This window comes from Pteronotus mesoamericanus, unplaced genomic scaffold (genome assembly GCF_021234165.1).
Source record: "Pteronotus mesoamericanus isolate MK-2021 breed Mesoamerican mustached bat unplaced genomic scaffold, CSHL_Meso_final contig_163, whole genome shotgun sequence".
Taxonomy (NCBI): Eukaryota; Metazoa; Chordata; class Mammalia; order Chiroptera; family Mormoopidae; genus Pteronotus; species Pteronotus mesoamericanus.
The window spans coordinates 6,739,561-6,752,313 of record NW_026555064.1 but is presented as its reverse complement, the minus strand read 5'-3'; the positions used below and the strand labels follow the sequence as shown (position 1 = coordinate 6,752,313).

Genomic DNA, 12,753 nt, shown 5'->3' with positions numbered 1-12,753 from the left:
TTCCCTTATCAAAAGCTCAGTCGGAGCTCAACAGGTTAGGACACAATGAGTTTGAGTACAGTAGTAATTTCACACAGCTGCTTTATTGTACGGGTTATTGATTTGTTCTGAAAGCATAGTAAGGCCCCACAACCTGTAAAGCCCTCGCCGCTCCCCTGGGTAACGCTGTCATGGCCGACCGTCTGTATTGTCAAGGACCCCAACTCAACTCTCTGCAGTTTCAGGGTCAGTAGTTCCTGCTCTCCTCCCCCCCCCCCCACACAGGTTTATAAATAGGTTGTTTTCAGTGACCCTGAGCTGAAACCAAGTTTACAAGGTGTCAGGCGAGATGCAAGTTTTCTGCTCACTGAAGCTTTAAATTTGTCAGACCTGATATCTGAACACAGCATAGGACACAGTAATGAAAACAAATTTTACTTTCAAAGGCATTTCTTTTGAAGTCTCATCCTGCTAGCAAAATCCACTTTGCAGGTGTAAAATATGAGATTTTTACTTTGGGAAGAGGTGATAGAGGATGAGGAGGGTTAGAGTAAAAACTAAGTAGGTGTACTAAAAAAATTCAATCACCCAAAACTCCTGGTTAAATGGATTTTGAAGATGAAGGGCATGCTACTCCCAGCAGAAAAAGGCAAATGATGGAAAACAAATAGCACCATGAATTTTTTTTTTTTTTAAATTTTCTAAGCTATTTCCTAAAGTCAATATAGGTTCTGTAGGATCACACTTTTTTTAGAGCTACAATGCTGAACAGTGATTACTTATGTAGTCAGGAAGGATTAGACAAGATTTAGAGAAAAGCAAGTATCTTAATTATGTACATACACTATACTTGTTACGGTAGGTAAGCAAAAACTATAAACAATGTCAGCAGCCAAGCCGTATTGAAAATACAATAAAAATGATTGCTATTATCATCAAGGTGTTAGATGATAGTTAATGAAATTGCTTAACTATTAAAGAACAGTTTTGTGTCAGATACTTTACTAATATTATCTCCTTAAATACTAATGACAGCTCTTCTCGACATTACCGCTCCCGTTCAACAAATGAGAAAATGAAGTCTAAAGGCTCATTTGCTCAAGGCCACTTAGCCAGTGAGTTGCACAATAAGATTTAAATGTGGGTTCAAACGCACGTTCTCTTTTGATCTCGAGTTTCCTCCTCGAATTTCAGACAAAACCTTTAGTAGTAATGGAGTTCGCTGAAAAAGATTTCTAGACAGCTAAGTTTTCCCCCATCTCACTTAAGAGTGACACACAGACTCTACCCAATGCTCTATGTGTCTACACAGGACGTTGAAAACAATGTCCTTACATGCCGGGTCAGTGTGACTCGGGAATTATGACAGCTCAGACACGGACTGCCTCAGGGGGACTCGGTCTTGTCGGGGATGGCCCAAGCCTCCCACAGGGCTGACGCTGAGGCCTAGGTATCTTTAAGTGTCCCCCCAGCTCCTGTTAGGTGTTCATCCAGGTTTGCAAGCAGAAGGGGACAGTATCTCCAGGAAGGGCGCAGGTCCGAGAGCCTCTCTCTGGGGCCCAGGTCCAGCAGCCCTTCCTGTCCTCTTTCTGCCCCTGTGTGCACCCCAGAGATGTGTCCCCATGCAAGGCCTGGTTAGGCTGCAGCTCCCTAAGGGGGATGGCTCTACACTGCACCCAGGGCCTGGCAGAAGCAGCGCCTGCCTTGGGTGTGGCTGGTAGGGTAACAGTATGGGTGTAATAGTTTATAGTTTTCATTTGAACATTTTCCCTACAATGTCATATGGTGTGCTTGAGCGTGATATGTTACGGAATTACATGCTTATGATTTTGTAATAAAAGATTTTGTGATAAAAAAGGGGAATTACTTGTGACGGACCCTGTGTACAATTTGGATATAGAGGGTACTTTCTGCCTTTAAGTACTTGGCTGTAAATTGGAAACAAAGACCTTCACAAGAAGGCTCTTTTCCAGGTGCTTCATGTTGGTTGCATTCTACCCTGTGACCTTGAGCCTGGCCATCCCGCAGTGGCCCCTCTCCTGCTCCGTTGTGCTGTGCCCGCCTCATCGGAAGGCCTGTCCGCAGCCGGCTTACCTTCATGTGGGATTTGAGATTGTCCTTGCGAGCACACCGGAATGGACAGAGTGGACACTGGTGGCTTTTTAAACCTGTGTGAATCACCATGTGCCGTTTCCAGTAACTCTTCCTTTTTATAACCAAACCGCATATTGGACACTGGAAAGGCTTTCCGCTTTCCTCTTCGGAGGCTTGGAAGAAGGAGAGAGAAAGGAGCATTAGAGATATCAGAAAGGAAAGTACATTGCTAGATGAAGAACACTAAAAATGATTCGACATTTTTTTCCTTGGCAATCCCAGGATTTTGTCCATGAGGAAGTTTTGCTGCTGCTTTTCTTCAGGCAGAAACCCATGTCCCTCTCCTGACCTCCATCTGGGTTCCATTTTTCAAAATCTGACCGTGCTGCCTTGTGGGAGTCGTACTTCCAACAGCCACCCCACACTCAGGAGTCAGACACCTGCAAAGGAGCTTCGTCTGCCCTGCCCTCACTCAGCCCAGAGTAGCCTCACCTCGGGGGCTCTGTTTCTGGGAGAAAACTTCCAGACTCGAGTCCACCTAGGAATTCCTGAACTCGGAAACTGGCAAGAAATAAAGACAAATCAAACAGGACAGAGAATAACACACTGCAGGGACGGAAAACCTAACGGCCACCATAAACCTCACAAACCGAACTCCAGTGGAGACAAATTTTAGGATCCCTACTGCTGACTTGTTCAGTTATGACCCGAGCAGACGCTGCTGCCGCCAATTTAGCCACCGGTGGTCAGAAGGTCTGGGTTCCCACCCTCCTCTTTCTGTCCCTCTGGCTGCTACTAACAAGATGCGCTGCCTCCCTCTGCAGCGCTGCGGGGCCCCACTGCCCACTTTGGGAAAAGCTACCAACCTGCTTCAGTTTTTCAGAAGAACAAATGAAGCAACTAGCTCCTCCATGGAAAGCTCAGCTCACTCTTTCCTCCAGCGTCTCCTCGGGGAAGGGTCTCTGCGGTGACACTGAGTTGCCAATATCAATTGACATCGGTCAGTGCCACACCAGCCTTGGCCATTGGGAAATACACGCAATCAAAACAGGCAGAGTTCAGGTTCCGAACATGCCTTTCTTAGTCACGAGGGATCAGAAACACTAGCAGACTATTACATAAATTGTAATATGCTCATAAACTAAAATCCATGAAGCTAAATTTTAAAAATGAGGTGTGTTATAGAAGCTAATACAGAAGCATGCCCAAGATATTAAAGAGTGAGTGGGTAAAGTAAGATATGAAACTACGTCTAGGGTGTTTCTATTTTTGTTTTCTAGAAAATAGGAATCAATTCCTGCTGAAACCATTAGGTGAAAGGTTGACGGGGAACTTTATAGAGGACGGATCAAGCTGACAACACATAAAATCACTGATTAATCTTAACATCACGAAAAAGGGAAAAGACATTGCGCATCTTCTGATAGGCCATCTATGAAATATTCTTACAAAAAATTTAACCAGGCCTCTATCTAACTATCAGTTCACTGGAACTATAAGTGATTAAAACAACAACATGTAAAACCCACAAAGGGGATAGAATCAGCCAAACTCAGAATGTGGGAAAATCTGTAGGACAAATGACCCAGTTTCTTCAATGAGGAAATACCATTTTTAAAAGGGCAGGAGCTATGGATGAAAAGACACGTTAAGACACATATAAAAAAATGCAAGGTGTGAAGCTTATTTTGATCTTGATTATAAACTTATAAAATAACACTTTTGAGATAAATTGAGGAAACACTAATTATAGCCTGTGTGTTCCATAATCTCATGTAACAATTGTTGATCCTGTTAGATATGACAATAGTCAATGTGCTTACTCTTTAAAGTCCTTATCTGTTGGAAACATATATGGAAATATTTTCAAGCAAATGAATATGATGTCTGTGATTTGCTTTAAAATACTTGAACAAAAAAAAGGGGGGAGTAGGAAGAATGGGATGAATAAATGAAACACAAGAAAAAGATATCCTTTCATTTGTATGAAATTGTCTGGAAGCATACCCAAGAAATCATTAAGCCATTAACTTGCAAAGATTGTGGATTAAAAGACAGGGGTCAGAAAGGGAAACTTTCGTTTTCATTTTATATTCTTCTGTAGTATTTGAATTTTTAATGCACATTAGTTTTATAATTTTAAAGGGAAATATTCTTAAGTGTGAACTTTAAAATAATTTTATATTTTCACTGAGTCAACTGAATCTCTACAGGCAAAGAGTCACCTAAAGTAGATGGAGCCAGAAAGATTCTGGAACAAAGTTAGGGCATTCCAAAAACACTGTTTCACTAATACAGGTATAAGCAATATTGGTTAGCCTGACCAAGTAACTTGAAAAAGAATCCCCTATCTAAATATATACGCTTCAAGCCTGGAAACTCTACTTGTGACATGTTCTATTACGAGTATTTTCTCTTCCGATTGGGGGATAGGGAGGGAATGGAGGGTTTCCTTCTACTCTATGAAGAGCACACTTTTGAGGTTTATAAACACTCTTTTTTTTATTAACCCACTCGAGCTTTCCTGCTGTCTATTTCTGTTGACTGCCTCCGTGGACCTGGAGTCCTACCCCTGATTGGGCCTCTCATTTTCCATCCTTCGTTGTCATTTCCTTCACTCTGATATCTTGATCACAAAGACTGCACATTGAACACAAGATTGGAGAGAAAGGACGGAATCAGACCTCTAAGTGACATATTGTCATAAGCCAGAGAAAAGGAAAAGAAATGATAATGATGTCTACTTGGGGTTATAAAAGAACATTAAAGTACGATAGTAAGAAAGAGATAAACAAACAGGCTGCCACCAATCCCATCTTCAGGAAGTATTTCCTACTATATAAAGCCTAAATTGCCTAATTTTACAGAATTCTCTGGGAGATAAGAGAAAACCTGAGATATCGCCCACTGACTGGTGAATGCATGGCACACCATAGGAAGGCAATAAAAAGGCGCATTGCAGGTTTCCCCGGCGCCCTGCTCTGCCTGATGTGAGCACTCCCAGCCCCCACCCTCATCGCCTAGTCTGTGCTGCAAATGTAGTCCAGAGTACGCTCCACAAACGCTGCATATTAATATTTCATATACATCTATTTTATTTTGGAGCTCCGCTCCCTTAGTTTTAATTAATACCAAAACATACATGAATCATGTACAAATTAGGGTGTCCTTGGATTGATTGGGAAAACAATTAGAACATTCAAAATGAAAAAAAAAGTAAGCGGCTACACTACTACAACTGCTTGAAATTTTTAACTGATCATGGCAGGAAAAGAAGAAAACAATCCGAACGGTAAAAGTAACCAGAATTCAATAATCGATTTTTGAAGTTGGCCAGTAATCTCCCCTGATAACGTCTGCATTTTTATTTCTTCAAGAAAAAAAGATTTCATGGTTTAGTAGGATGCCCTAAGTGTGTATATGATGTGAACAATTTAAAGAAGGGAGGGAGTAAGGATGTACTCTATTTTGTGCGCCAAACCATTTTCGAGGAACTGACAGCTGTAAATTTCACTCAAATCTAGAGCCTAAGGAAACATGAGCACTTCCTCAGAATAATCCACACATTCCTGAGCAACAGGATTGAAGCGTTCACGATTTTACCTAGTTTACAACTGTCTGATAAACAATTTCCCCCAAATACACCACTAGCTAATTATTATCACAGCAAACAAAACTAAATCCCATCAGATGTTAATCGACCCAGTGGGATGGAAAGCTACTAATTTGTTACTTTGGAGAAAACATGTTCTTTTTCTAGGCAATAATATTATTGGAATAAAAGAGATAATAAATGTGTGTGAAATGCCCGTCACGCAGTAAATGGAAGCTATTGGTAGCAGCTGTAATAGTAACAGTGGTGACAATAAACTCTGGTCATGCCCTCCAAAGCAGAAAACTCACCATTAGAGCAGATGTAAATTTAAGCAACTGGCATCACATAATAAATACATAGCTCAGGGCCTGGTCCAACATGGTAGTTTATCATTGGAGCCAAAGTGAAATAAAAGAGCAAGCGTCCACTGTGCTGCTCAGGCAGGGCCTGGCTCAGCCTAGACAGAATTCTGATGGCAGGCAAAGGGAGGGATAGAGGGAAGAGAAGGGGACAAGAAGCGGGTGCGGTGGGGAGTTGGCTGGGGCAAAGATGGAAGTCTTTGCCTTTGTGTCTCCGGTACCAGTACGGAGACAATGTACAACTCAGTACCTGTGTGTTAGATTGTAATAAGATTAAGTGGAAAGGGTTGGGTCAAGAGAGTACAGAAAAGTGAAATGAGCACTAGACCTGGAAGTAAGAGATACAAGAAGCTGCCAAGGAAGTCCCGGTGGAAGCAGGGTTAGCCCAAGACTGCATGCCTTTCATACAGCAGCCAACACCCCTTTTGAATGAACAGTGTAGAAACAGAGGGCTGGATCTCTGTGTACTTACACCTCACCTATTTCCAAAATGAACCTGGAGCAGCTTGTATTAAAAATGCATACAGTGTGCCTACCTTATCAATAAAGTACAACGATATATGTTTATACTATTGACAATGGGCCAGAGCTGCCCTAGACAGAGATGATCTTGGCGGGGAGAGGGGGAGGTTGATTGTGAATTTTAAAAAAGAACATATTTAATTTAAATGAAAAAAAATTGTTTTTAGTTGATACAGTTAAAAGTAAATAGGAGGTAAAACTGAGGAATTTTTAAGCAGGAAGAAATTTTGCTGGTAATTCCCAACCAGCTCCGTTCAGAGATGAGGAAAGTGAAGTGGCTGTCATGGCGGGTTAGAGCCAATCCCTTCACTTCCGTGGGTGCTCTGCTCTGTTGTCTGTCTATAAATTGACGAAGCAGCAACACCAAACCATACTAGGCTTAAAAAAAAAAAAAGAAATCATATTAACTTACTTGCTTTAATTCAAGGAAGGTATTTTTAAAAAATAAATTTAATTATTTTGTAAGCTTTGAAATCAACCTTTCTCTTGTTAGATCCTATGTAACAATTTACAGAAAATCAATATAGTTTGCCAGTGGGTAGTGTCATCATACAAACTTTACCGCACACATAGAAGGAGTTCAAGGCCTGGGGCCCAAGGGTGCGTAGTCCACCCATCACCACCTTCTCCATCCACCCCAGGCTTGCAAACCCACTAGTGCACCCCCGTGTAAGGGGACCCATCCTCCTTCCTGACAACAATGTATCAATACATGCAATTAATATCTTTTAACAGAATTTCTTGGGCATCTGTCCAATGCTATTTTAGGGAAACAAAACACTATGTTAGCAATGGCTATCACTGGGTTTATCAGTTGTTATTGACATTGATATCATTGATGCAAATTTTAATAACTGGTAAGTATTCAATAAAACTAAGAAGTCTGATAACTAGAGGCAGTCTAAATTTGAGTCACCGGGGAAATACAACTGAGACTGAGGACAAAAAGTTCTGAATCTTGATTAAAAAGTGAATTTTCTAAGCAAGTTCCCATCTGTTGTCATTGGGAGATTACAGCTAGAATAACCATGGGCCAAAGGGCGTATCAGGAGAGGGTCCCTCACTTTCTGGGCTGTCTATGCTTTTGCAAGAATGTTAACAACATCATGGAAATAGGACAGAAAACCACAGCCAAGCACCCCCTAGCTATCAACCCAGGAAATGTTCTTAGCCCTCAAATGCGTGAGACCAGCTTGCATCTAGGCATATTTAAATTTTATTCAAGGAAAATAAGATGTTTTGGAGACTCTCTGTCTGAAACTCTCCTTGTTATTTAACTAGGAACTTGGCATCCTGAGAATCTTGTTGGCCTTCCACAAAAAAAGTTGTCTGTAAAGTAAAAACCATTTACTTTTTTTTTTCTCTGAGCTGCAATAGAACAGTAGCTTCAAAGAGAATTGAGTCAATGTGTGACATTTATCTTTAGAGCAAATGGACATAATCTTCCTTCTATCGTGTCCCCTTTCAGAGGAGCAGTGTAGCATGTGCCGGGGCACAGGGTCACATGAGAGAAACCTCCTCCTCAAGTGTCACGTCTCTCTTGCAGGGGGAAAGGCTATCGAGTAGTGGACTCTTTAAGGAATTAAATACACCATGACCTGGCAACAACTGAATCCTATTCAAAAAAGAGGAATAAGGCCAGACCTGAAAGACACATTTTTTTTTCATGGTTTGGACTTCTCTTGACCTAAAGAAGGTCAAAGAAATGCTTGAGTCTAAATTGCTCAATACATTGGCTTTTCTAGCACATACCTTTGTAACTCTAGAATCAACTTGATAGGGCCTTTTTGCAACATTTTGAGAAATAGCTTGAAAAATGGAAGCCCTGCTTGAAGCCGGATGGTGTGTAGTTTATTTTTGTGGATTTTTGGGGGGAGTTATTGTTTATTTATTTAAGTTATTAAGCAACAGAATCAGAATCATTTTCTCGCCCTGGCTGGTATGGTTCAGTGGATTGAGCACCAGCCTGCAAACCAAAGGGTCACAGGTTCAATTCCCAGTCAGGGCCCATGCCTGGGTGGCAGGCTGGGTCCCCAGCAGGGGGTGCCCAAAGGCAACCACATATTGAACTTTCCTTCCCTTTCTCCCTTCCCCTTCCTCTAAAAATAAATATTGTTTTTTTAAAAAAATCACTTTCTCTGCTGTGAGAAAACAGTCCACCTATCTATTTTGAATTAAACTAAGATTTCTTTCTAAGGTAAAGGGAAACAAAATAAAGCTATGAAATGTTTAGAAACATGGGTGACCGCTCTCGCCATATCCCCACAGATGCTTTTCAGGTAGAGCCAAGGGACATCTGAGTCCAGCCCCCAGGTTGCCCGGAAACTAACAGTGTAGTGTGTAAGGGCAGGGAGGGCAGGTGGAGAAGACACACCTTCCATTCCACCCCTCGGATTAAAAGATCAGTGGTCCAGGTAACACCAACCAAATCATCTCTCCATGATATAAAGGTACACAACAAAATTAGATATTCTACCAACTCCTTCTTAGCCCATAATCTAGTAACGATGCTGGGAAGTGATGGCATTCGCTTCAGCTGAGAAGGGCACAGCGGCACCCCCGCTACTCCCAACCCGCGCGTGACAGCGCAGCAGGAAACAGAACCTGAATTTCGGATGCGCCCATGGGGGAGCACAGCACCCTTCTCGAGTGACCAGTTCAAGAGCCCTTGAGTTTTTCTCTGCAGCGATCTTTCCCCTTGCGTAAGTTTTACAAAAATGAATGGTTTTTTAGATACAATTACTGCATCTTGCGGCGGCTGCACCAAGTCGAGGATTGTGAACAGGGGCATGAACACAGGGGCACAGGTACCGATCCAAGGCAGAACCCCAATCCGAGAAGCTGCTCTCTCCTGTTCCAGCGTGAATGTTTTCAAGATTCATTGATTTAGATATTAAGTGTTTCAGCAACAGAATAAATTTAGTAAAGAGGAAAGAAAAAAATGATTTCTTACAGAACTCCCTATCAGAACCTACCGAGGAGCTCGTTCAGGTGCTGGCATGAACTCAGTGCATTTAAACCAACAATAAATTAATAAATAAATAAAGACTTGCACTCCCTCGGGTGCACATCCTACAACAGAACAGGCCAAAAGCCTCCCTTAACTGGGAGTTCAGGGCCTCCTCATTTCACAAGCGTCTAGTCACTTGAGTGAAAAAATTAAACTTCACAACTACTGCTGGTTATACCCGAGACATTTTCAAATGACAAAAGCCACCAGTTTTTCAGAAGACACAGTTTATCAGTCACCTTCTTCCAATTCTTCAATCGACTAAGGTTTATTATTAATTTTATATAAGCCTTTCCAGGCAACCAATGTCCAGGTGAATTTGCAGTATAAACACCATTATTACATTTATTCGATAACCAGATGTGTAGAGTCTTCATAAAAAGACATTTTATGTAGAGCCATGCCTCTCTTTCTGCTTCTACCCTAAATAAAATTTGGATAAATCAGGAGAGATTTATTCCGTGGCAAGATTACTCAGCTCCCTCTGCTCTTCTCCTTGTTTCCAAATTTCAGCCATTTCTCTCTGTTTCACCAGATGGCAGGTGAGGAGTGAGGAGAAATGAAACTCGGAACTGATAAACATTTCAGGATTTTATTGACACTTTGGAAACTCTGGCGTGAACGATTTGGACCGCTCAGAGTCATAAAAATTCCAGAGATCCATTTTCCTAGTTGTATTCTGCTGTTTACACAAGTTTTAAAGTAATTATAATTAGTGTATATAGCTCACTCAGCAATTTAAATGGAAATTTGTCATAAATGCGTCAAATTGATGTTAGCTGCGATCGTTGAGTCAATTATTTGCCATTCTAAACCCTCTTCATCAATGCGGCTGCAAATAATCAAAGCTGGCTAGACACACAGTGGTAGTGTTTATCCTGATGGGGACACACAGCCTACTTCCTGTTCACGTCGGGCAGGATATCCTCGGGAGACATCTGTGACTCCATACGTCTACCTCCAGGACTATATACTTATCATGAGCACAGTGTAAAAACAAACCAGTCCAAGAAATGATGTTTCCACTGTGAAAACTCAAGTGACTACATTTCTCCCTCAGATGAATAACTCGCTCTACATGACAGCGACTTCTTCTTTGGAAAGACTGTCCCCACAAGAAAAACTTATGATTCAAATTTTCCACATGCACGTTCCCTCAGAATCTGATTGGGCTGGGATAAAATAAAGCACTTGCAGGAAATGCTTTGATTATGTCTGAATGACAATATTCTTCAGAGTTCTTGTGTGACAAGGACTTATAGGAGAGCAGGATAAGTGAAAGGGGCTTAAATTCCACACAAAGGTAATAAAAACGCTAACATAAAAGTATAGAGTGTGATAAATTAGGGCAGAGTAGTTACTGATTATACAAAAGTCCATTTGTGATGGAGGCAGCGGGAAGGGTGGGCTCTCTCCCTTGTGCAATGTTTCAAAAGCAGTTTTCCCCCTATGCCCAGGGATGCCACCGACTCCATGACAAAGATGCTTTGATCTTCCCCCATTAAATATTTCTTGTATGGACCTAGCCTGAACCTGGTAATGAAAAAAAAAAAATCACTTCTATGAAAGGGAGGAGAGTACTGTGTATCTCCGAGATTATTCATTACCTTTCAACAATGCAGCTATTTGTGAAGTCTTTGTGTCACACATACATGAAAGACCACCACGCTGCTTATTTAAAGTACTGTGTTGTGCTCCCGCTTTCTTATTCCTGCCTCAGATCAGATGGGGAGCCCAACCGAACAAGGCAAAAATGAAATAAGAAGACTTAGCAATTTACAGTCAAAAAGCCTAACATGATGATGGAAATAAAAGATTCCATACCTGAGTTGGCGGGTTTAGAAACTCTTCCCTTAGGAACGGGGAGTAACAATAATTCCAAGGACTGTGGTGGTGGCGGTGGAGGTGGCGGTGGCGGCGGTGGAGGTGGCGGGGTCACCTTTTCTTGCTTCTTCTCGGAAGGCGGTGGCGGTAGGGGATCCTCAGGCACCAGTGATGACTTCTCAGCCAGAAGACTCCCAGCAGCCCTTGCAGCCACCTCCTTGAGAAGGGCAGCCGAGGAGGTCATGGAAGCCAGGGAAAGGAAAGGGCTGGCCGGAGGGGGGTGCTCCTGACCAGGAGTCAAGTTTCTCTCACTGACTTTCTTGGACAAAGCTGCCAAGGTGGAACTGGCAGACTGGGAGCTAAAAGGGGAGGAAAAGGACTCAAATCGCATGGTCTCCTCAGTCCTGGTGAGAGATTTGTCCTGCAGAACAGCATTGGCTGCAGCTTTCAGTTTTAGGATGGCTGAATCTGGGGACAAGCCGCAGGTGGTGGTTGAGTTTGGCAACCACTTACCTTGATTCCATATAAAACGGTTACTTGGAGTGTATTGGTCATTCTGTTCCTGCTTCTCAGCCAACTTCCTGGCAAGAACGCTGAGCTGCTGGGCATGGTGGGATGGTGGGGAAAAGGAGAGATTGGAGCCAACGTTTACTGGGGACTCCACCCTGCCATTGGCCGTGGCTGTGGCGTCGAGTTTGAGGGACCCAGCCTCCAGCAGCCGCCTCAAGTTGCTGCTCAAAGGTTTTGTGGACCCTGGGGAGTCGTCTTCACACAGAGAGGACACGCCAGGGGAGAGGTGATCTTGACACTGCAGTGAGTCTCGCAGGACGTCACCATCAAGCGCCACCAGCTCCAATGTGTGACTGCTGGGAGTGGCACTTCCCAAGGAGGTGTCGGGGGAAGTGGACTGCTCCTGGATCCGGTCCTCCAGAGACAACTTATAGTTCTCCTGGACTTCGCCATAGGATGCTTCTGACGGAGTCTCTGAGGAGTTTCCATACCAGTGTTCTCCTTCACTGAGTTCGCCCTCCGCCTCTTCCTGCCTACTAACATCTGGGGGAATGAAGAAGATCAGGTTTACTCCCCAAGTGAGCAACAGGCAAGCCTGAAGACAGTCAAATGGCGTTGCTGACATGCTTCCTCTTCCCTTCCACCCAAGAACCACATGAAAGGCAGTACCACCTGACTCGAATGTCTGGTGCTGAGTCAGACAGTCTTGGCATAAGCCTGAAAGGAGGTAAAATGCTAAAGAAGCAAAGGTGAAAACACACCCACTTATGACATGTATTAACCTTTTCTAATAATTGTTCTGGATATGTGGAAGAGGAAAAGGAAGAAAGAGAAAAAATGGATGTGGTAAAGAAGTAACT

The 12,753-nt window shown here is 42.8% G+C and overlaps 1 protein-coding gene across 1 annotated transcript in view; it reads right to left on the bottom strand.

The window, feature by feature from the left end:
• ZNF827 (zinc finger protein 827) overlaps positions 1-12,753 on the bottom strand; it is a 154,924-nt gene that overhangs the window by 110,874 nt on the left and 31,297 nt on the right. Inside the window, exons 2-3 of the mRNA XM_054562789.1 lie at positions 11,384-12,436; positions 2,074-2,246 (exon numbers count right to left, since the gene is read on the bottom strand). Coding sequence (XP_054418764.1) covers positions 2,074-2,246; positions 11,384-12,436 — 1,226 coding nt within the window. The remainder of the gene's footprint in view (positions 1-2,073; positions 2,247-11,383; positions 12,437-12,753) is intronic.